Genomic DNA, 20,263 nt, shown 5'->3' on the forward strand with positions numbered 1-20,263 from the left:
TAGAGCCGTTGATAAGCGGACATCGGAGCGGGCCGAGCCAAATTTTTGTCTGGGGAATAAATTGTTCTTTCTTCTGTCCTCCGCATCGTACAGTACCTACATCTGGGGGAGAAAAAAAAAACATCACCATGGGTCTCGAGAATATTGCGCAAGGCCAAGCCGTGACCGTCAGCCTGAAGGAGCTGATCGATGGTGAGCCACTCCTCCTCCTCTCTTCTTAGTGTATCTACACTTATCACCATCCATACCCATCCTACCTTGCGCGCGCGACAGCAACCCGAACTAACCTTTGAGAAGGAACCATCAGCTTCAACACCCTCACCGAAGCGTTCGGCCCCGAATCTTTAGGGATTATCATCGTCAAAGATCTCCCCGCCAACTTCGCCTCTCTGCGCGCCCAAGTCCTCTCCAATGCATCCTACCTCGCCGCTCTCCCTGAGGAAGAACTAGGTGCGTACCTTATCCCCACAAACCTCCCCCCAGGAAAGACGAACTAACCCCTCCCCCGAACCCCATAGAATCCCTAACCTCCCCATCCGCAAAATACCTCGTCGGCTGGTCCCACGGCAAAGAAACCCTCCGCCCCGGCGTCTACGATACCTACAAGGGCAGCTACTACCTCAACTGCGCCTTCTACCACTCCGCCACCCTCGAAGGCGCCCCCGCCGACAACCACCCCGACCTAAGCGAGTACACCGCGCCGAACATCTGGCCCGCCGCGACCTCCCTGCCGACGTTTGAGTCCAGCGTGCGCGAGCTGTGCACGCTGATCATCGACACGGCGGCGCTAGTGGCGCGAGCGTGTGATCGGTTCGCGGGGGAGAATATCGAGGGGTATGAGGCGGGGTACTTGGAGAGGGTCGTGAGGGGCAGTTTGACGAGTAAGGCGCGGCTGTTGCATTATTTCCCTGTCGACAATCAGCAGCAGCAGCAGGCGGCCGATGCGGCAGAGGGGGAGGATGCTGCTGCTGGGGAGGATGATGATGATTGGTGCGCGACGCATCTCGATCATAGCTGTCTAACCGGGTTGACGTCGGCGATGTTTGTGGATGAAGCTGGACAAGACCTGACTCACCCCCGAGAAGAGGGGTTGGTGGAACTGCAGGCCTCGCCGGACCCCACCGCCGGCCTGTATATCAAGTCGCGGACCGGGCAGATCGTCAAGGTCAATATCCCGCGCGATTGTCTGGCCTTCCAGACGGGCGAGGCGCTACAACTGATTACGCGGGGCCAGTTCCGCGCGGTGCCGCATTTTGTGAAGGGGGCGCGGAAGGGACTGGAGGGGCGTAGGATTGCGCGCAATACGTTGGCGGTGTTTACGCAGCCGAATTTGGATGAGGAGGTGCAGCCGGGGGTGACTTTCGCGGATTTTGCTCGCGGGGTGGTTGCAAAGACTTATTAGTTTTATGCTTAGCGATACGGAGAGTGTCATTGATCATTATCGACCCTGCATCGTGCGCACGCGCTTGTGCTGAGGCTTTTCCTCTTCCTCGGGTTCGTAGTCCCCTCCTTCCGTCTCCTCGGTGCCCCCTCGTAACTGATCAATCCTCAGCATGAACTCCTCTGCCTCGTCCTCGTCCTCGTCCTCGTCCTCCTCCTCCTCCTCGTCCTCCTCACTCTCCGCCTCCATCTGACTCGTCCCCCCATCCTCCGCCGAACTCCCCACCGCACTTCCGTCCCCCGCGCCCAGCCCCGTACTCACCAGCTTACTGAGCTTGCCCACCTTCGCAAAGTTCGAGGCAGTCTTCGTTGACGGCCGGCCGACATCGCCCGGAATCCTGGCGTCGCGGAAATCCGCCGCCTTGGCTACCCCATCGATGACCCGCAGATTGGCGCGCCACATCTTGACGTCGCGCACATCGCTATAATGCCCGACGTCCTCGCCGTTCAGCAGGTCCAGCGCCAGCGTCTGCGTGCGGAAGTCGCCCCAGAACCAGCGCTGGCCCGGCCGGATGCGCTCGTCCGTCTGCCGCGAATACTCCCGGCCGCGCAGCACGCCGGCGAGATCGTGGTGCAGCCCCAACGACCGGAACAGCAGCTGCATCGCGTCGGGCTCATAGCACCGGCCGAGCACCATGTCCTGCGACACACTGGCCACGTGCAGCGCGTACCAGTCGCCGTACCCGCTCATGCCGACGTAGTGGAAGGCGCTGGCGATCTCGTCTGCGGTTAGTGGGTGTGGTGGTTGGTGTTGTGTGTGAGACTGCAGCGCTCGTGCGCGGCTCGTCGTGTACACTTTGCCCTGGATGCGCACCTGATAGGTCTCCGCCAGCTGCTTGGACCGCGGGTCCGGGTCGCATCCCCGTAGCTCCAGCCGGACCTCCTGGATGACCATGACCAGCACCTCATGGTCCGCTGCGGCAGTAGGAGCGCCTGCGGCAGCCGTGGCGGGCGGTTTCAGACGGACGGCGTCGCCAACCACCAGAAGCTCCGCTCCAATGAAGATCCCGCGACAGTAGATCGCCGCGTCGGGCCACGTTCCGTGGAAGCGGTACTTTTCCAGCAGGCTGAACGAGGCCATGACGGTCATGGCATTGGCGATAGACGGATGCAGCTGGTCGGGCGGGATGCCCTGCAAGAAGTGCTCGTAGGCGCCGAACGGCCGGAGACACTTCATGTGCACGTACTTGTGCTGCAGGGAGTAGCTCTTGTCGTCGCTATTGGAGTCCGGAAACGTCTCGACGCGAAAGCCGGAGTAGTTGGGGCCCCATTTCTTCGGGGTGGTGATGACAATGTCCTGCAACTGGATCTCTTCCTCCGGGAGCTGGCCCACGACGCCCGCCCGCCACTCCGGCGCCCCGTGCCACCGCTTGTGCCGGTAGATCTGCACCTGACCCGCCTCGGGGTTCCAGGCGAGCTTGCCCTGATATTCTGTCGTCCACAGCACGAGCTCGCCGGCGCGCGGGACGAACGAGGGCAGCAGGGTCAGTTTCTCCAGGTACTCGTGCAGCGGGGCCCGCTCGGCGCGCCAGTCCATGCTGCTGGGCTCCCTGATCCTGATGTCTACCTCGCCCTTGGTCCGGTAAAGTTCGAGCACGGCCGTCTTGAACACGTCGGGCGTGCCTTCGCTGTCTACGATATCGGGCTGGCTCAACTCTGCGAGCGGGCCAGCAAGCCGCCGTCCCGAGGAGCGCACGGCGCCGGCAGCAGCGACCGCAGCGCCGGGAGGTCGACCGGGTTTCCGGCCGCTGCCGGGAGGTCGGCCCCGTCTGCCGGGGGTGGTGGTGGTGGTGGTGCCTACGGCTCTGACAGGCGTGGGGGTGCTGTTGCCGGACGAGGTGCCCCGGGGTCTTCCGCGGGGCCGGCCTACTCCTCTTTTGATAGGGATGCCGTCTTTCAGAGTGGTTTCGGTCAGAGTCGTCTAACTTAGTGCGACGAGCTTGTGCAGAAACTGACCTTTCCTGCGTTTCGCCAGCTTCTCGCAGAGTATGCACGCGCAGGGCTCCCTGCCCCGACTCATGAGATGGCAGAAATGGGGGAAGAACTGCACGGTAGAGTAGAAGTATTGCTGCAGGGGATGGCCGTAGAGGAAGCGATCTCGCTGCGATATTGAGTCAGGCGTCACAGGTTTGGGGTGATCACTCTAGTTACTTACGATGTCAGGGTCTGTCCCTCGGGGTCTGTCGAATATGGCGAATCCATCGGGTAAAGTATCCAGAATGTAGTCCTTGCCTGCAGTCAGTCAGTGCTTGAATCACTGAAGTTGTGGATACCCGAGTAAAAAGTGAAGAGGATCCAGTTGCTATCCACCGTCATCATCTACCATGCATACAACCTGAAAGGGTACACATGCGACCAGACATAGTGAAGACAATGGCGTACATACTAATCCCCTCACATGAAGAACAAAGAATGTTCCATTCAGGCGTGAGGCGGCTGTGAACCAATAATTGCAGCATGCAACGCACGAGTATACATCACCACAGTTCCACTGCTCCACCCAGCAAGTGACAACCAAGCAAAGACATGTCATGCTAAGCCATAACCGAAACAACCAATCACGCAAACACAGAACCTACCCGGTCTATAAGTGCCGACCTTCTGCACCCACAAGCGAGCGATCTTGCGGCGGTAGAAGCTATCGTCGGGCATGTCGAACATCGCGTCCGTGGGCCACCCAGCGCGATCCCCATCGCTATACGTCCGATCGATGGGGATGACTATCGGCCCGGCATCTTCGCCTTCCATCACGATGTCTGCCAACCTGGCTGCGCAAGTCCCTCTTTGAGAGGCAGATTGAGAGGGAACTTGGTAAGGTGATGTAGAGGAGTGCGGGAAAATCACATCCAGACGACTAAGTTACCCTTGAAACAAGCACAAGAGGCCCAGGAGGCCACCTAGCATTTTTGGTCGGCAATGTGCTCGGGAGGATCTCAGCGGATATCTTTTTGAAAGAAAAAAATTGCTGGATGCTAGTAGTTGTTTTTGTAATGATTTTGGACCAGTGGAAGATCGTTGGGAGGGAAACTTTGAATTTGGTAGAAAATCAATTCTCGTTGGGATCCATCTTCCTTCATCACTGTCCCTGCCGGTCATGTGATCACAGGCTATAAGATCAATATGGAGATGCACCAGATGTACCAGGTGAACTCAGGTGCATACAGGTAAACTCAGATGCATACAGCTCGATCATAGAAGACTACGCACAGGGAAGAACTCAGTGAAGCGCTATCTCATCTCCACAGTACCATGACATTTACGTGACACGGCAGAATCTCTTGCCTGGCAGCCACTCGCAGTGCATATGGCTCACTATACCTCTACACAATATCAGTCAATGCACAACATAGCGGTCAATCGACCACCACCTGCGGACCTTCCACAACCTCAGAATCTGTCTCATAAGGCGGGGGAGCGAGTTCGCCCTCTTCCACCCAAACCCGGCGTAACTCCTCCTCAATCTCCTTGCGCCGCCGTTTCCACTCCTCTACCTTGTCCAGTCGCTTGCGAATCTCTTGGATCTCCTTCTCCACCCCCAGCTTCTCCTTGGCCGTGCCGATCCGTTCCAGCTCCCACTGTTCACCTTCAGCCCCAATGCTGATGTTCAAGCTGTAGGTGTGGTACTTCTTCAACGATGCGCGCGTGGAGATCGTAATCACAGTGATTCCTCGCTCCTTGGCTCGGTCATACAGCAATCCTTCCACGTCGGACGAGACGGCAGAGGTTCCCTCGTCGAGAAAAGCGTACCGAGGCTCGTGATAGTAGATGCGGGCCAGGGCCATGCGCTGTTTCTCCCCGCCGCTCAAAACATCCTTCCACTCCTTCCGAGAGTCCCATCCGCCCTCCCGCGAAGGAAGATAGCCCAGATGGGCATCATCCAGAATTCTCTGCAGCGCAGCATCGGAAACTCCGGCTTCGCGCATGTCAATTTCCGTATGGGGATAGATGACCTGATCCCGCAGCGTTCCCACGCTCAGATATGGCCGTTGGGGCAGGAACATGATGCCATCGAGCCCAAAGCCCCGTGGCCGGCTGACCAAGCCACGATACACGGGCCAAACGCCGGCTGCAACCCGGGCAATGGCAGACTTGCCAACGCCATTGGGTCCGGAAATCAGCAGGTGGTCTCCAGAGTGCACGACAAACGACAACGACTCCAGGAGCTCGTCGCCGCCGCGGGGATAGAGCGATGGCGCGACGATTGGAACTTGCTCGAGACGCACGCCGTCGAAGCCATTGTGAATCGTTCCCTGAACATCCGCCAAGGAGTAAAGTTCTGCGCCAGAATCACGCGGGGGGTAGTATGCATTGGCATGGACTCTGTGGAGGGTGGAGATGAGGCTGTAAACTCTCGATGTGTAGCCGGCCAACTCCGAAATGTCCTTGATGCTATACATCATACGGCCGCCCGCGTCCGCCAACGACAGCATCAAGCGTTTGTTCGTGATGAATTCTTTCATACGGTCACGCTCACGACCGGTACCTTCCGGTAGGTCCAGCAACTCAAGGGTGCCGCCGGAGCCGCCCCATTCAGGGAGGAAGATCGGCAGAGATGTGACGAGGTACCCAAAAGCAGACCAGGCATACTTCAAGATCACGTCTTCAAGCATATTGTACCTAATCTTCAGACTATATATCCCCTCCATCCATCGCTGGAGGTCTTTGAAGCTTCGTGCCAGGAAAACGCGTTCAATGTCCGCGCCACCGTAGAACGAAATCTCCTCTGCATTGGCGAGAAGTCTGGAGTGCAGGCTGCGGAAGTCTCCCTCCTTCTTCCCTTCAACCGCTTTCAATTTCCCAAAAGGAGGAGACAGCCTCCTGAGGACTGCTGCCGTGCTGAAATAACCAGTGAGAATTCCAGTAAGAGCTAACGGTCCCAGGGATCGATAAAGCTGGTAGTTGAAGACGAACAAGTCCACCATTGGCTTTCCCATTGAGGAGTAGAGGGATGCTGCCGCAGAGCAGAATTGAGTAAGGTCTTGTGTGATGAACTGATCCGCCCCTTGTCCAATGCTGCCGTCCAGGTTCATCAGTTTGTAGTAATTGTTATCGTTCGTAAGGTAAAGATCATGAATATACCGCGTCAGTCGAGTGCGGAACGCAATAGACACCTTTGACTGGAGGAATTTGATCATGGCATTGGTGTATGATGCAAGCGTTCCGATGCCGCACCACTTCACAATGCCCCAAGCAAAGGCCCGGCCCTTACCGGCGACGAGATCTCGCACGATTTCACCGTCAAGGCGTGCAATCAGCAGAGACAGATACGTCCGTAGCAGCAGAAAGACACCATGACCCATCAAGAGACCGGTCTCCTTGCTGCTCCATCTGGGCACCATGATGCTCCCCAGACTCAGAAACTGATGCAGAAAAGCGAGGTTCAAGCCTGGCTTCGTCATCGGTGGTGGGGTTTGGCTGGTCGGCGCCCCGTCCCCTACCCGGGCGGCAGCAGGAGGATTGAGGAATAGCCGTCGGTGCGCGTCAAACGTCGTGGGTTTGGTAGGGTAGATTTTGACCTTGGAGGTCATGGATCCCTTGTAAGGCACGTAGATCGTTCGCGTTCCATCCTTCCCACGAATCCCCGAATTACGACGGAGTAGCCGCCTCCCCTGTGCGTGTTCCTTTCTCCTCTGCCGGAACCATTTATAGCCTCCATATCCAGACCCGACGATGGAGAGGAGCAGGGCGATTGTGGCAACGATTTTGGCGGCTTTCGATGAGCGCTTTATCCGAGCACGAGTAAGGTTGACATAATAGTTGTATAGTACCACCAGCGGATCCTCTCGATGCTGAAGCGTTGACTGAGCGGCCATTTCGATTCATTCACCGGCCGCGGGACCTCGGGGGATGGTGTATGGTTGCCAGGATCGCAGGCTGCCGGTGCGGCAGTCAATACCCTTAGGTCTGGATGGTGAGGGCCATGAGGGTGATAGAAAGTGCTAGAGTTGAGATGCGGGTTTGGAAAGATGAAGACTGGTAATCTGTGATATGGATGAAGAAGGGATAGGGACAACTCAGGCTGCAACAGGTCACATTCTCGCTGCTCGTTGAAGCTGATGGGCGTAGTCGCGCATGTGAAGACCTCGGGCCAACCAACCCTGCGGAGAGGCGGAGGCTCACGTGCGGAGTCCCCAGATTCTGACGTCGGTCGCTGGTGCCCGAACATTCATCCCCTCTACACTCCATAGAGGGGGAAGATGGTATTATCCAAGCCTATAATAACACTCTCAGAATGATTGCTTCAATACCCACCAAGCGAGCATACTGTGGGTACCACAAGGCTTCGCGCCTAATGTATGTGCAGGGGCCAGCAAGGCGATGAAATCGCTGAGCTGTGTGTCTCCCCTTGTGGCAGAAATGAAAAGTCGAGAGTACACCGCGACCTGCTTAAATAGCTAGGTACACACCTGTTGTTGAGCATTTACCTGCCACAATGGACTGTATTCTAGTCCTGAGACAGAGAGTCGTGCCCCTGAAAAGGCTCTTCTCTCGTATCGGCCAAATCCACAGTCAAGCCCCCGGGTTCGATTCGACCAGCGCCCCGATTCCTTTTGTTTTTCTCTGCCTTTTCTCTAGTATTATCCAAGACCCTCGACTAGTCTTTGGTTCGCCCAGTACTAACAGTAACAGCCAGTTCTTGTGACCTAACAGCCATTGCGATGGTTGCACTTGCACGCCCGGGCGCCCGGCGTAAGCGCCCGCTATTCAAAAGTGGACCAAAGTCGCTGCAGCTAAGCCGGGGTTGAGCTGCCCGAGGCACATCAGGACGCAGTAAAAGCTCTTGCGTAACAATACGAAGAATCGGTCATGGTATCAAGGCTGTCTCTCGTGTAGACACAGAATCCCAATGCTGGGCTTAGATCGTAAGAATGCGACTGAGGTGTTCTCGAACTGTACATTCAGATTTGTGGTGTCAAGGAAGTAAAATTCGTGTTAAGCTTCAGCAACGAGGGTGGACTGCAGTGTAAGCTCGAGTTACAGTAGGCGGACCCATCCAGCACGAGGTGCGCCAATTACCCGGAAGTTTAAGGCTAATGCGGATGTTGCGCGATCCATACATCGTACATCCATCTCCTTGACGCATGTACGTATCATATCACGGATACTTTATCTATGAGGAATTGGAGATGTTTTGGCAGGCTTACAGATGGTGATTCAAAAATCCCTTTCGGGTGATGGGGATTGTCGAGCACGATGGGCGCTTATGGAGACTGTCCAGCTTCGGCGTCCGAATCCCCCGCGTTCGAATTCGAGCGGTGACTGGCATGGTTCAGAACGCATAGTGCAAGCGCGAGTGCCACGCCTAAGTAGGGGCTAACTGGATTAGTGCGTCTATGGCGATAATCTTGATCCCATGCGGGCTTTGATTGCCGGGACGCAGAGTAATACAGAACGCTACCAGCGCAAGAGCAAGGCGCGGCAAGATCTGGGGCAGTTGCTCGCCAACTCGGCTGCACTGGACTGTATAAATGCAGGTTGGTGCGATAGGTAGAAGCAAATCTACCGCGGAGGTCTGACTATCAGTACAGCAGGGCTCCGATGTCTCAACCTTGGCTGCAGGAGAGGAGGAAATGAACGACCTGCGAATCCCTAAGATCCTTACTGGCACGGCTGCACGGGCCTGAGGGCTAGGCTCAAGTCGGTTGTACAAGTTCTGATTCGCAGGCTCAGTCGAGGGGCACATACTCACTCCGCCCCGAACGCATTGTGATTTTGTGATAAGGTCGAGATGGCGGTTAACGATGTGGGCCAAGGTCTGACTTACTAGTGGTCTTGGTCAGGGTCGCCAATCGTTCGCATGCGAGACATGACTGTGATGGTAGACAGGCCCGAGTATTGCCTCGTAGACGCAGGATTCGTCGGACCTGAAGCCGGCCGCCCTGATGAGCTTCAGCGTAGAATCGATACGAGCGAGCAAGTGGGTGGAGCCGTCTAGTCGATCTTGTTCAGAGCCGGTTGGCCGGAGTCTAGCGGAAGTTGACCGCTGCAGCTGTTCAAGAGCAGACATTATCACATCGATATTCCGGCCCGCAAACTCCATAGTACAAAGCAAATCTATCACGGATGCATTGGTGAAGATAATTGAAGATCATGAGATGGAAGCAGGTGCCGGCATCGGACCGATGATATGAGATCATTTCTGCTGATACCCCTGGATTTTCCCCCTCTGGTCATCTGCGGTGGAAACACCTCCCTTTCCGCTGGAGCCCTGTGCGCTTGGGACGGGGGATTCAAGGCTGATGATTGGCGCAAGCTAAAGTAGAGGGAAAAAAGCATGGGGGAAGCGGCGGGCTCCAATCTTACTTTCGCTACGAACTAACTCAAAGAGAAGGCGAGAGATGTCATGTTTACGGAGTAGGTAGCTGCTTTTAGCATCTCCTCGTCGCTTGATTTGAACGAGGCCTGAAATTGCGAGGGCATTTTCTCTCACTTCCGCCCGAGTTCCCTCCAGCAACCAGTCAGCGTTGCTTAGTCTGCAGCCTTAGTTACTTACCTATCCCAACTTTCACTGCTCTGGTCCAGACCGTCCATTGTGGTTCTCAGGTCTGTTCCTGACAACTTGTAACTTATTGATCTGTGTAGACTTCCTCCGCCCGGAATGACCGACGTAGCGGTAGGTACAAAATACACACGAGGTACGGAGTACTTTGGAATGTTCCCCCGGCGTGTGAAGCGAGGTGCGAACAATACTTGATCGGAGTCAATTGGCGTCATCATATCAGTTTCTATTGTGTTATTATTGTTGCTCCCCCCCCGCTCCCTCCTCTGCACTCACTTTCTCCCCTTCCATGAGGACTTCCCTCTCCTCTCTTCTCCTTTTCTCCCCTCCGTCTTTGTCGGGTCCCCTTTTTAAACCACACTCTCCTTCTCTCTCAACTTCTCTAAAAACGGTTAGCCAAGTCCAGGAGCCGAGCCAAAGACACCAGACTCCAACTCCCAGGCAGTGGTGCTCCTGTGCTTTTGTGCAACCCAGGATCATAGTACATTACTTACCTACGACCTGGTAATTCCTTCCCCTCCTTTCGTAAGAAGGCAATCCCGTCTTCATCTCCTCTTCTGCCTCTTTGACAAGCACCAACTAGGCGCTTGAACAGGCCACCTACTGGCCACCGGGACTAGAGGCCAGAAGACCTGATCGTCGACCGCCGATCAACGCCAAAGACCAGGGCTCAGCAACCTCACCTTTCCTTTATGGTTATTATTATTAAACTTCATCCGCCTCCCCCCCATCCGTATCCGTCAGCCCCAGTGCAACATTCCTGTTGTTGTACCCTAAGGGAAGGGCCCGTTCCATCTCCAGTACCCGGTCAATTTCTTCCTTTACCCATCTGATTTAATTTATTAGATTTCTTAGTAATCTAGTGAGAAGAGGGAACGGAGAGACTCAGCGAGAAGTCGAGGAGCTTGCATCCTGGTATTGCCACGTGATCTCCTGGCTGCATTCCCACATCCCGACCTTGCCTGCCTTTTGCCTGCCTGTCTGTCTGTCTGTCAGCCTGTGTGCCTGCGAGCATCCCCAGACGGCGAGATCGTGCCAGTCGCATATGACTTATTTTATACTTGCCTACAGTTCGATTTCCAGGATTTTTGAGAAGAGATCTGAGCATTGATTGGATTGTTCCCCCCAAATTCCCGCATCTGCGACAAGTCTTGGTGCTGTGAGTGTGCACTAGCCTTATTCGAGGCGGTGGTCCGCAACCCAGAGCTACTGTTGCTGCTGCTGCTACTGCTACTACTGCTACTGCTGCAATTGACTTGCCTTCCATCCTCCCTCCCTCCATCCATTCATTCATTCATTCTTCTCCATCCCCCCTCCTCCGCCAGATCCAGGAGGCGTGCCTGCTGCTGCACCTTCACCTTCAGCGTGCCCACCTCCCACTCCCTCCTCCTCATCCCCCCTCTCCCCTCTCTTTCTCTCCTCGGCGGATACCCTGGTGGTCCTTGTTCCCGACGTTTCGCCCTCTTGCCACACCCACACCTCCTATTGATTTTTTTCCTTCCTTTATCGCCTTTCATCCCCCGTGAACCTCGCCCTGCTACCCTCAATGCTCGGAGGGAGCTCGGAGCGAGATTCTTTTCCATCTAACTCCGCTGCGGCCAGTGAACAAGCCTCCATGTCTATCGCAGCAGGTCACCCCGAGTCAGGTAAGCTTTCCGCCCCTTGCTCATGAAAGCGACCGGTCGCTTTCGAGCCTCATCGCTAATACTTCATTCTTTAGCCCCTGAGGCGGTGCCTCAGGACCAATCCGCCAATCCAAGTGCGTCATCTCCGTCTACCGGACTAGAAGCTACCGATCACCAAGCATCTGGTGTTTCTACGGCCACCACTACCGATCCTCCGAAAAAGCATCATTTTCTCCGCCCCATCTCGTCGCGTGCGTCTCTAAAGGCCGACCGGCAGTCAACGTTAGACAAAAGCCAGGACACTGTCAACGATGACTCGGAGAACACCCTCCGCGGATCGAAACGAAGCATTCTGAAAGGGCGACGGGACCGGAGCAGAGGCAGCAGCATGCGATCACGTCGGCAAAATCAGGAAGGGGGAAGTATGGAAGAGGACAAGACGGCGACCCCCGAGATACGTGATTCCTCCAAACCGGAACGAAAGAGCAAGGTCACCTTGAGGCTCTTCGCGTTTCTCAGTTGTTGTTCTTCGTCCAACGATGACCCGGAGGAGCCAGCTATTCCCGCAAAGAGAACATCCCGGCGGCCATCGGTACCCAACACACAGCCAACTCCGGAAAAGACAGAGGTCAACACTGGGGACTCGAGCACGGTGGAATCTAAGGACCAGGCCTACTATCGCGACGAGAAGCCCAATTTGATGGTCACGGCGGATCAGTCGGCGTCGCAGAAGGACGAGGACCGGACGGCCAAAATCTCGGATCAGGACTTGAAATTCGATGGCTTGGCTGCGCAGTCCGGTCAGGCTGGACAGGATCAAGAGTCTACACCGACCAAAGATACCTCCGAATCTCCAGGCCCTGATTTCATTGTCGCGACCGTTGAAGGGGGCGCGGGTATTCCAAACGGGGCCGAAAAGACCGGGGACGATTCTTTGCAGCAGGGGAAGGAGAAGTCACGATTGCCGACGGAACAGGCTCAGACTCAGGATCTCACTCCGGAAGCCGATGAGCTCCCCCAGCTCCCGGCCGAGCACGATACAACAGACGACCTCAAGTATGCAGCCCACGATGAAGAGGCATCAACATTAGCCCCGGAGTTACCACCCCCGCCGATGCCTCCGAGCGAGAAACACATTGAGACGGTGGATCCCGACGAGCATGGTCAATTCCTCTTGCCTCCACCTTTACCTCACCTGCGCAACAGAAAATGCTTGGTTCTGGATCTGGATGAAACGCTCGTCCACAGCAGTTTCAAGGTACTTTTAATCTCTTATTCTGTATCATTGCACTATGCTGACCCAGCAAATTTAGGTTCTCGAGCGCGCAGATTTCACGATCCCTGTTGAAATAGAAGGCCAGTACCACAACATTTACGTCATCAAACGACCTGGCGTCGATCAGTTCATGAAAAGGGTTGGGGAATTGTACGAGGTTGTTGTCTTTACTGCCTCTGTCTCGAAAGTGGGTTGTCTCCGCCACATGTATAGCATGGCCACTGACGTGAATACCAGTATGGCGATCCCTTGTTGGATCAATTGGACATTCACAATGTTGTCCACCATCGCTTGTTCAGAGACAGCTGTTATAATCACCAAGGCAATTACGTGAAGGTTTGCATTCTCATCCACACCAATCTCATACGGACACTGACCTCGCACAGGACCTATCTCAAGTTGGCCGCGACCTACGAGACACCATCATTATTGATAATTCCCCGACATCCTATATATTCCACCCTCAACATGCGATACCCATCAGCAGCTGGTTCTCTGACGCCCACGATAACGAGCTCCTAGATCTAATTCCTGTCCTTGAAGACCTTGCCGGAGCGCAAGTGAAAGACGTCAGTCTTGTTCTCGACATTGCATTGTAATGCCTGTATATCTAGCTCGTCTGGCAATTGCATCACAGCCTGGACATTTTGTTTTCTTTGGACTCCACCGCGTCTGTCCTTGACCCGCTTGACGAGTGGTTGTGACCGGCCACAAATTTCTTGTCTTTGTGGCCAGCAACGAGCTGCTCCAGGCAAGCCGGGGCCTTCACGTCGTTCCAAAGTGGAGATGTATGTTTCCTTGACTTTGCCGTGCTCTACTCCGGCGCACCGGCCATTTTCTTCTCTGCGCTGTTACCCCTTTATCTTTTGTTTTTTTACACTCCAAGTGAGTAGATACCTGATTACCCCCCCTGCTATTGTTGTTTCTAGTACTCAAAACTCTGTGTGTGTGTGTGTTGTTGCATTCCGCAGGCGTCCGTCTTGGTCATCAGCCAAATTCTGCTGATCTCGTGTATACGCTTCCCAATTTACCTATTCTTTCACTCTTTCATATGTTTTTGTATTTCCTTTGCTCCTGTTTTGTGATCTGCACACGAGCAGCCCTCGAGGCTCGACCTACCGCTCTGGTTACCTTTTCCTTTTTCTTGTGTCTGAAGATGTGATTCCACCCCCCGTCGCGCGTTTTGACATTTGTCTACCACGATTTGCCTCTTTTTTTTTTTGGAGACCTCGATAGTGGATAACATCTTGATACACGTCCCGTCCCACCTGTCCATGCTCTGGTGCACACATAGAATCTCATCGATCCAGGCTTGACAAGTATCGGTGATCTTGCGGTGCATGTACCTTTGGCCTCGTCCTGTACATACAAGCGTCGTCACTCCATCCGATCCTGTGTTTGACCATTTCGAGACCAATCAAAGCTACGGTCATGCAACTCGCGTGGTCCAGGTGATTCATGGACGCGTAGGATGCTCCTTCAATACTGTGGGGCATCGATAGGCCGAAGCCAGAGTTCTGCGCAGATCTGCTCGTAGCTCGATACAAGCCGGCTTCGCAGGGAATTTGTACCCGCCCTTGATCAGCCGCAGATTTCAAGACTACTGCTTGACGTATTGTTGGATTTAAAGCAAACAGTTGTGGCCAAAGATCCAATTCATAGTGTTGAATCAGTCCGTTGATCGTGTGATGGCCCTAATTCTCTAAAACAAATTGAAGTCTTTTTTGCGACGATGAGCAATATTCAGTGTTTGTTATTATTGATGTTCGTCTAAGATCCCTAGTCTGAATTAATGTAAACATGTTGTTCTCCCGCAGAATCTCCATGAGAACAAAGATAAGACGAACTCTAAGTGGGTATTTCATATTCAGCAGACACACTTGAGCTGTAGTGTTCTTAGGAGCTCTTGAACTAGCAAAGGCAATCCCTACATCCCTGTAATGATCCTCAAGCTCAAGATCGGATGGTCCCTGTCTCGACTGGAAGACATCCTATACAAACGATGATCCTAGCTCATGTAGACGATGATGGAAATGAGCTGAAAAGTGTTACGCACGGGACCCCGACGGAGTCGAGTCTTGAGAAGGAAGATGAAACAAACCTCCTGTCCTATGATTATCCCTCTTGAACCCCAATACCTAATATTCCGCATTCTTGGATATACAGTGGATGAGCATCTCCCCGCTCGGCATCGTCATTCCTCCGTCGGTCAAACCACTTGGGCGCCCCCCCCCCCCCTTCCCCCCACATCCGCCCGCCGGAGCTCCAACGCAGACTTACACCACTTTTCCCAAAAAAACATCTCCAACTGCCTCTTCTCCACAACAAACACTCACCTACATCCTATACACACCACAATGAAAGACCGTCACGGCTGGGATGGGAAACTCCGCGTCGGTGGAGAGGAGCCCAAAGAAGCCATCATCACCAACCCCGAAGCTCTCGAAGATCCGGATTACTCCGACTCGGATGCGCCGCCCGTGGAGGAGATTCAAGCCGATGAAGGTGCGCACGCCCCAGGCCTCTCACCTGTCATTTCCAGATTTTTTTTCCGGGTGTGCGCGAGAGGGGAAAATTCACTAACCGATGCTGGTAGATCTACTGGAAGATGAGGATGTGGATACAGAGGTACGGTTGAACGCTTTAAGAGGGCGGGGCGATGTCGACGCGTTGGGCTGCTGGTATGCGGCAGCGCGGCGCGGCGCGGTGCACAGCACTGGAGCTGAATTCCTGGGCTTTTCTGGGATTGAACCAAATGGCACTGGTCTCTAATCAAAACTTTTGTCTGGGAAAATAGGAAATCGACCTAATACATTGTCGGATAACGTCGCTCCCGGCATTAAAATTGGAGCGCTTTGAGAAAGTCAAGGTGTGTCTGTCCGTCTTGTCTACTGAAAAGAGGACTCTTCTCTCCCACGGGGCAGTATCAGAAAGCTTTAGACTCTTGCGTCTGTGTCCGCCTCCCGCCAGATTCTCCTAACTAACTTTTTGGTCATCTCGTCATCGCAGAGAGTATGTTTCCGCCAGAATCAAATCACACGCATCGACCTCCCCACGAACCTCGCCAAATCGCTCACCGAACTCGACCTCTACGACAATCTCATCTCACATATCAAGGGGCTGGATGAATTCGAGAACCTGACCAGCCTGGACCTGAGCTTCAACAAGATCAAACACATCAAGAACATCAACCATCTGGTCAAGTTGACGGATCTGTACTTCGTGCAGAACAAGATCTCGAAGATCGAGGCGATAGAAGGGCTGACGGTCCTACGGAATTTGGAGCTGGGAGCGAATCGGATTCGGGTGGGTTTTCTGGGCCCATGGGGGGTGGGAAGCCCGAATTGCAGGCTGACAAAGTGTGGGACAGGAAATCGAGAATCTGGAGACGCTACAATCGCTCGAGGAATTATGGCTGGGGAAGAACAAAATCACCGAGTTGAAGGTGAGTTGTTGGCGGGCTTGCGTGCATATTGCAGTAGCTCACTTGTTGATCGGACAGAACCTCGACGCCCTCCAAAACCTGCGCATCCTGTCGATCCAATCCAACCGTCTCACTAGCATCAGCGGACTGTCCGCTCTGCCGAACCTCGAAGAACTCTACCTCTCCCACAACGCGATCACGGAGCTCGGCGGTCTGGAGAATAACGTGAATCTGCGGGTGCTGGATTTCTCCAACAACCAGGTCTCCAAGTTGGAGAACCTGTCGCACCTGAAGAATCTGGAGGAGCTGTGGGCGTCGAACAACCAGCTGGCCAGTTTCGAGGAGGTGGAGCGCGAGCTGCGCGACAAGGAGAACCTGAAGACAGTGTACTTCGAGGGCAACCCGCTGCAGATGCGGGCGCCCGCCCTGTACCGCAACAAGGTGCGGTTGGCAATCCCGCATATCATGCAGGTGGACGCAAGTGAGTATTTGTCTCGTCTTTTTGGGGGAGGGTGTGCTAATTGTACCTAGCGTATATGCGTGTTGCGTGATAGTGGGTGGGGGTGGGGTAAGACGGGGAAAAGGAAAGGTGGATATCTGCTGCAACTGGGGAGAACTATGCAATAGATAGTAATCTTCTTTCTTTCCCCGCTTGATATGAAAGTATCAAGATATGATATACGATGTGCATATGACCAACTTTCCCTCGACTGGAGTGAAGTAATACTACAAGATGAATGATTATAAGATACAGCTCGCGAGAGAAGGTCTTGCAAGGTACCTCCCCCACCTTCCCCCCCTCGCCTTACCATCATCATCACCATCACCAACCCCTCCCACCCTCAGACACCTGTCCCCCCCGTCCGCGCAGCCCTCCCCCGATACATCCCCATCAAACTCCCCGCCCCCCACTTCTCCGTCTCCCGCTCCACCTTCTGCCGCCGCCCATGTGCCACGACCCCCTTCCGCCGCGCCGGCCCATCAGCCAACTCCGCCAAAGGGATTCCCGCCTTCACGAGGTCCTCGTACATGTACGGATGGCTCTGACGCTCGATCTCGAAGCCCGCGTGCCAGGGATTCTTGCGGATGGCGGCGGTGTGGTTGGTGCGTGAGGCGGTGAGGGTGCATTGCATGGTGCTGCCTGCTGTTGCTGCTGCTCCTGGTGGTGGTGATTTTGTGGATGATTGCGCAAGGGGAAGGGGGGTATAGTATTTCGGTGGTGGTGGTGGTGATTGGTGGGGTTCTTGTTCGCGGGGGTGGATTTGTTGTATTCCTCCCTGCTGTTGCGGTTTCGTGCCAAACCCCGTCTCCCTAGAAGGTGCAGATACAGGTACAGGCAGGGGTATATGTAAAGGTGAGGCCGCAATCGCAGCCGAGGCAGCGGAGGTCGCCTCGTAGATGGCGATGAGGGTGTGGCTTTCAGGACGGGGAGTGGTGTTTGTTACTTCGTACTGTTCATTCACTGTGCCGTTAGTGATGATGATAATGATGACGATAACAGTAAAAGTGTCGTTCGTTTCGGAGCCGGGTAGGGGGAATATCTGCTTGAAGGGAGGTAGCTCCTATACCTTCAGATTGCGAAATGTCACGACTTCACCGAATTTCTGCAGGGCGGAGAGGATGAGTTTGCTGTCGGCGAGGGTGCGGGGGGGTGGGTTGGCGGTAATGTGGATCGTTTTGGTGAAGAGGGACATCTTCTTTTTTTTTCTCTGTGTGTGGTTATTGCATGGGGTTGAGTAGGGTGAGGCTGGGGGATTCGAATTGAGGATGAATGGATGGATGACGGATGGAAATGTTGTCGCGCGCGCAAGAAGGAAAGTTGGGGCTTGGCGGGTGCTTATCTTACATCTTATCGGTGCTTTATCGGGGGATGGAGTCGGTGGGAGGGTGCTTCATCTACGGAGGACGTACCTGTAACTACTACTCTATCCTTCTAGTACTACTTTCAGTTATTATTCTTGTGACTTTCCGTGGGTTTGCAGTGGACATAACCCTAATTACTATAGCTAAGTCATCTTTCTTATATTCTAGTGAGTGAATTGAATCCCCGAGAATTTGTATCAAGTGACTAGTAATGCTTCGTCCAGAGCCTTTCTGCGCGCAGCTCTGCGTCGTTCCAGTGGTTGCCGGACCCAGCCGACTTCAACTTCAATATCATGATCTCGTGCAAGCAGGAGGTTTGGTTCATCAAACGCTGAGAAGTCTATAATCCTCGGCCTGCTTGGCGGGCCAGTCGACCACGGAGTATTGATAGCCGCACTGAAAGCGCTCCCAGATATCGCCCGGCTTCAGAGGGGGCATCTCCGGGCCGGCGTCGCCCTTGACCTTGTGCCAGATCTCTCGTACGCGCCCGGAGAGACAAGCTGAGTTCCAAGAAAAAGGCTTGTTGCATTAAGTATACCATTGATAAAGAATTTAAAGAACAAAGAACAGTCCCTCAATGTAATTGGATGAGATACTTTGAGATCAAAGAAACCACGATCTGATCACCACTAACTAAGCAATCAGAGGGCGTTTGAGCAAGGCCGAATGGGACTCCTGGGAGTCGTCGGGGATGCAGAGGAAGGGTTGAGGCAAGGGAAGATGATGTACTGTATCTAGCATCGTGGCATCCCGATGGATGCTCCAGGTTTGCAGGTTATAGAATCCGACAATCTTACTCTACATTGTCTTACGCACTACCAGACTCAAGGAGTCGCAGGACTTGAAAAACAGGAATCAAGTTATCATTCATACATCATATCACATGTTTAGAAGATGGGAACGTAGAGCCCGTACTATAGCCGTAGTCAGTATCATATCCTCACACCATCAACGAAAAAGAGTAACTCACTCCCAAAGGATCATTGAACCGCAGCCCGCGGTCCAACTCGCTGATCTTCTGAATATCGCCCTCCTCGAGGTTCCAGCCCGTGACATCCAGGTTCTGCTGCAGCCGCGTGGGGTTGTTGCTCTTGGGGATGACGGCGATGCCACGCTGGGTGGCCCAGCGCAGCAGCACCTGGGCGGGGGTGCGGCCATGCTTCTCGGCGATGCCCTTGATGAGGTCGTGCTCGAACAAGGGCGGCGAGTTAACGGCGTTCTTGACCTCCAACTCCAGGAAGCTCAGCGGGCCGAACGAGCTGTACGCGGTGACGACCAGCCCTTCCTTCTGGGCGTACTCGACGAGCCGCTCCTGCGTCAGGTAGGGGTGGTGCTCGATCTGCAGGGTAGCGGGCCGCACGCGGGCGTAGCGCAGCAGGTCCATGACCAGCTGGGCGCTGAAGTTGCTGATGCCGATGCTGCGCGCCAGCCCGGCATCCACCAGCGCCTCCATCGCCTGCCACGTCGCCTGGATCGGCGTGTTGCTGAACTCCAGCTTACCGTTCTCCGACGTCCACGACGGCGGGTACCGCACCGACGGGTCCACGTACTTCAGCGCGATCGGGAAGTGCACGATGTACAAATCAAAGTAGTCCACCCCCCAGTCGGCCAGCTGCTTGCGCGCGATCGGCTCCACGCGCTCCGGGTCGTGGAAGCTGTTCCACAGCTTCGACACGATGAAGAGCTCCTCACGCTTGACGATGCCCTCCGAGATCGCCCGCGCCACACCCTGCCCGGCTTCGGTTTCGTTGCCGTAGTCTGGGTGTTGCAGATGCAAGGTTAGTCAAAGGGGGATGGATGATGGGGAATGATTTCGGTAAGATATGTGGGCAAGGAGGCAACGTACCGCAGGCGCCGTCAAACAGACGGTAACCTTGTTTGATCGCCTCATAGACTTGGTCCGCGCAGGTGTCATTGTTCACCTTCCACAGACCGAAGCCCACGAGGGGCATATCGTAGCCGCTGTTCAGCTTGACGGTGGGAGTAGTCATGATGTTTGGGTGGTAGGATTGTGAATGAGAGTGGGAGAAGGTGAGGAAGCTGAGAGGAAGTCGAAATGAGGGGAGAAAAGGAGGGGGAAGACGGAGATGGTTAAAAGACGGGGGGCATTTGCCCCTCCAGCCCCTGCGGAGTGT

The 20,263-nt window shown here is 54.6% G+C and overlaps 6 protein-coding genes across 6 annotated transcripts; 2 read left to right on the forward strand and 4 right to left on the reverse strand.

Moving 5' to 3' along the window:
• The first annotated feature begins 95 nt into the window (after positions 1-95).
• On the forward strand, positions 96-1,459 carry BP01DRAFT_320019 (uncharacterized protein). The gene is made up of 3 exons (XM_025572681.1): positions 96-192; positions 298-450; positions 519-1,459. The coding sequence occupies exons 1-3, from the start codon at positions 129-131 to the stop codon at positions 1,400-1,402; spliced, it is 1,101 nt and encodes a 366-aa protein (XP_025430798.1). The 5' UTR covers positions 96-128; the 3' UTR covers positions 1,403-1,459.
• Positions 1,439-7,253, reverse strand: BP01DRAFT_374219 (uncharacterized protein; the record flags this gene model as incomplete). Its single annotated transcript, XM_025576819.1, has 6 exons — positions 1,439-2,611; positions 2,774-3,085; positions 3,596-3,672; positions 4,020-4,160; positions 4,817-7,070; positions 7,110-7,253. 6 exons carry the CDS (start codon positions 7,251-7,253, stop codon positions 1,439-1,441), a joined length of 4,101 nt encoding a protein of 1,366 aa, XP_025430799.1.
• Positions 7,254-10,624: 3,371 nt separating this feature from the next.
• BP01DRAFT_57101 (uncharacterized protein) lies at positions 10,625-11,360 on the reverse strand. Its single transcript, XM_025579947.1, has one exon. It carries the CDS (start codon positions 11,232-11,234, stop codon positions 10,800-10,802), a length of 435 nt encoding a protein of 144 aa, XP_025430800.1. The 5' UTR covers positions 11,235-11,360; the 3' UTR covers positions 10,625-10,799.
• Positions 11,313-17,005, forward strand: BP01DRAFT_320027 (NIF-domain-containing protein). The gene is made up of 12 exons (XM_025572682.1): positions 11,313-11,586; positions 11,661-12,823; positions 12,879-13,028; positions 13,079-13,177; positions 13,228-13,414; positions 15,116-15,346; positions 15,438-15,469; positions 15,639-15,710; positions 15,851-16,147; positions 16,212-16,286; positions 16,344-16,746; positions 16,797-17,005. The coding sequence occupies exons 1-12, from the start codon at positions 11,487-11,489 to the stop codon at positions 16,814-16,816; spliced, it is 2,829 nt and encodes a 942-aa protein (XP_025430801.1). The 5' UTR covers positions 11,313-11,486; the 3' UTR covers positions 16,817-17,005.
• A 102-nt stretch (positions 17,006-17,107) lies between these two features.
• BP01DRAFT_392162 (uncharacterized protein) lies at positions 17,108-18,031 on the reverse strand (the record flags this gene model as incomplete). Its single annotated transcript, XM_025578128.1, has 2 exons — positions 17,834-18,031; positions 17,108-17,716 (listed from the first exon to the last, which is right to left on the reverse strand). Exons 1-2 carry the CDS (start codon positions 17,957-17,959, stop codon positions 17,108-17,110), a joined length of 735 nt encoding a protein of 244 aa, XP_025430802.1. The 5' UTR covers positions 17,960-18,031.
• Positions 18,032-18,977: 946 nt separating this feature from the next.
• BP01DRAFT_392163 (aldo/keto reductase) lies at positions 18,978-20,257 on the reverse strand. Its single transcript, XM_025578129.1, has 3 exons — positions 19,975-20,257; positions 19,099-19,886; positions 18,978-19,042 (listed from the first exon to the last, which is right to left on the reverse strand). The coding sequence occupies exons 1-3, from the start codon at positions 20,117-20,119 to the stop codon at positions 19,016-19,018; spliced, it is 960 nt and encodes a 319-aa protein (XP_025430803.1). The 5' UTR covers positions 20,120-20,257; the 3' UTR covers positions 18,978-19,015.
• Positions 20,258-20,263: the final 6 nt, after the last annotated feature.

This window comes from Aspergillus saccharolyticus (genome assembly GCF_003184585.1).
Source record: "Aspergillus saccharolyticus JOP 1030-1 unplaced genomic scaffold BP01scaffold_17, whole genome shotgun sequence".
Lineage (NCBI taxonomy): Eukaryota > Fungi > Ascomycota > Eurotiomycetes > Eurotiales > Aspergillaceae > Aspergillus > Aspergillus saccharolyticus.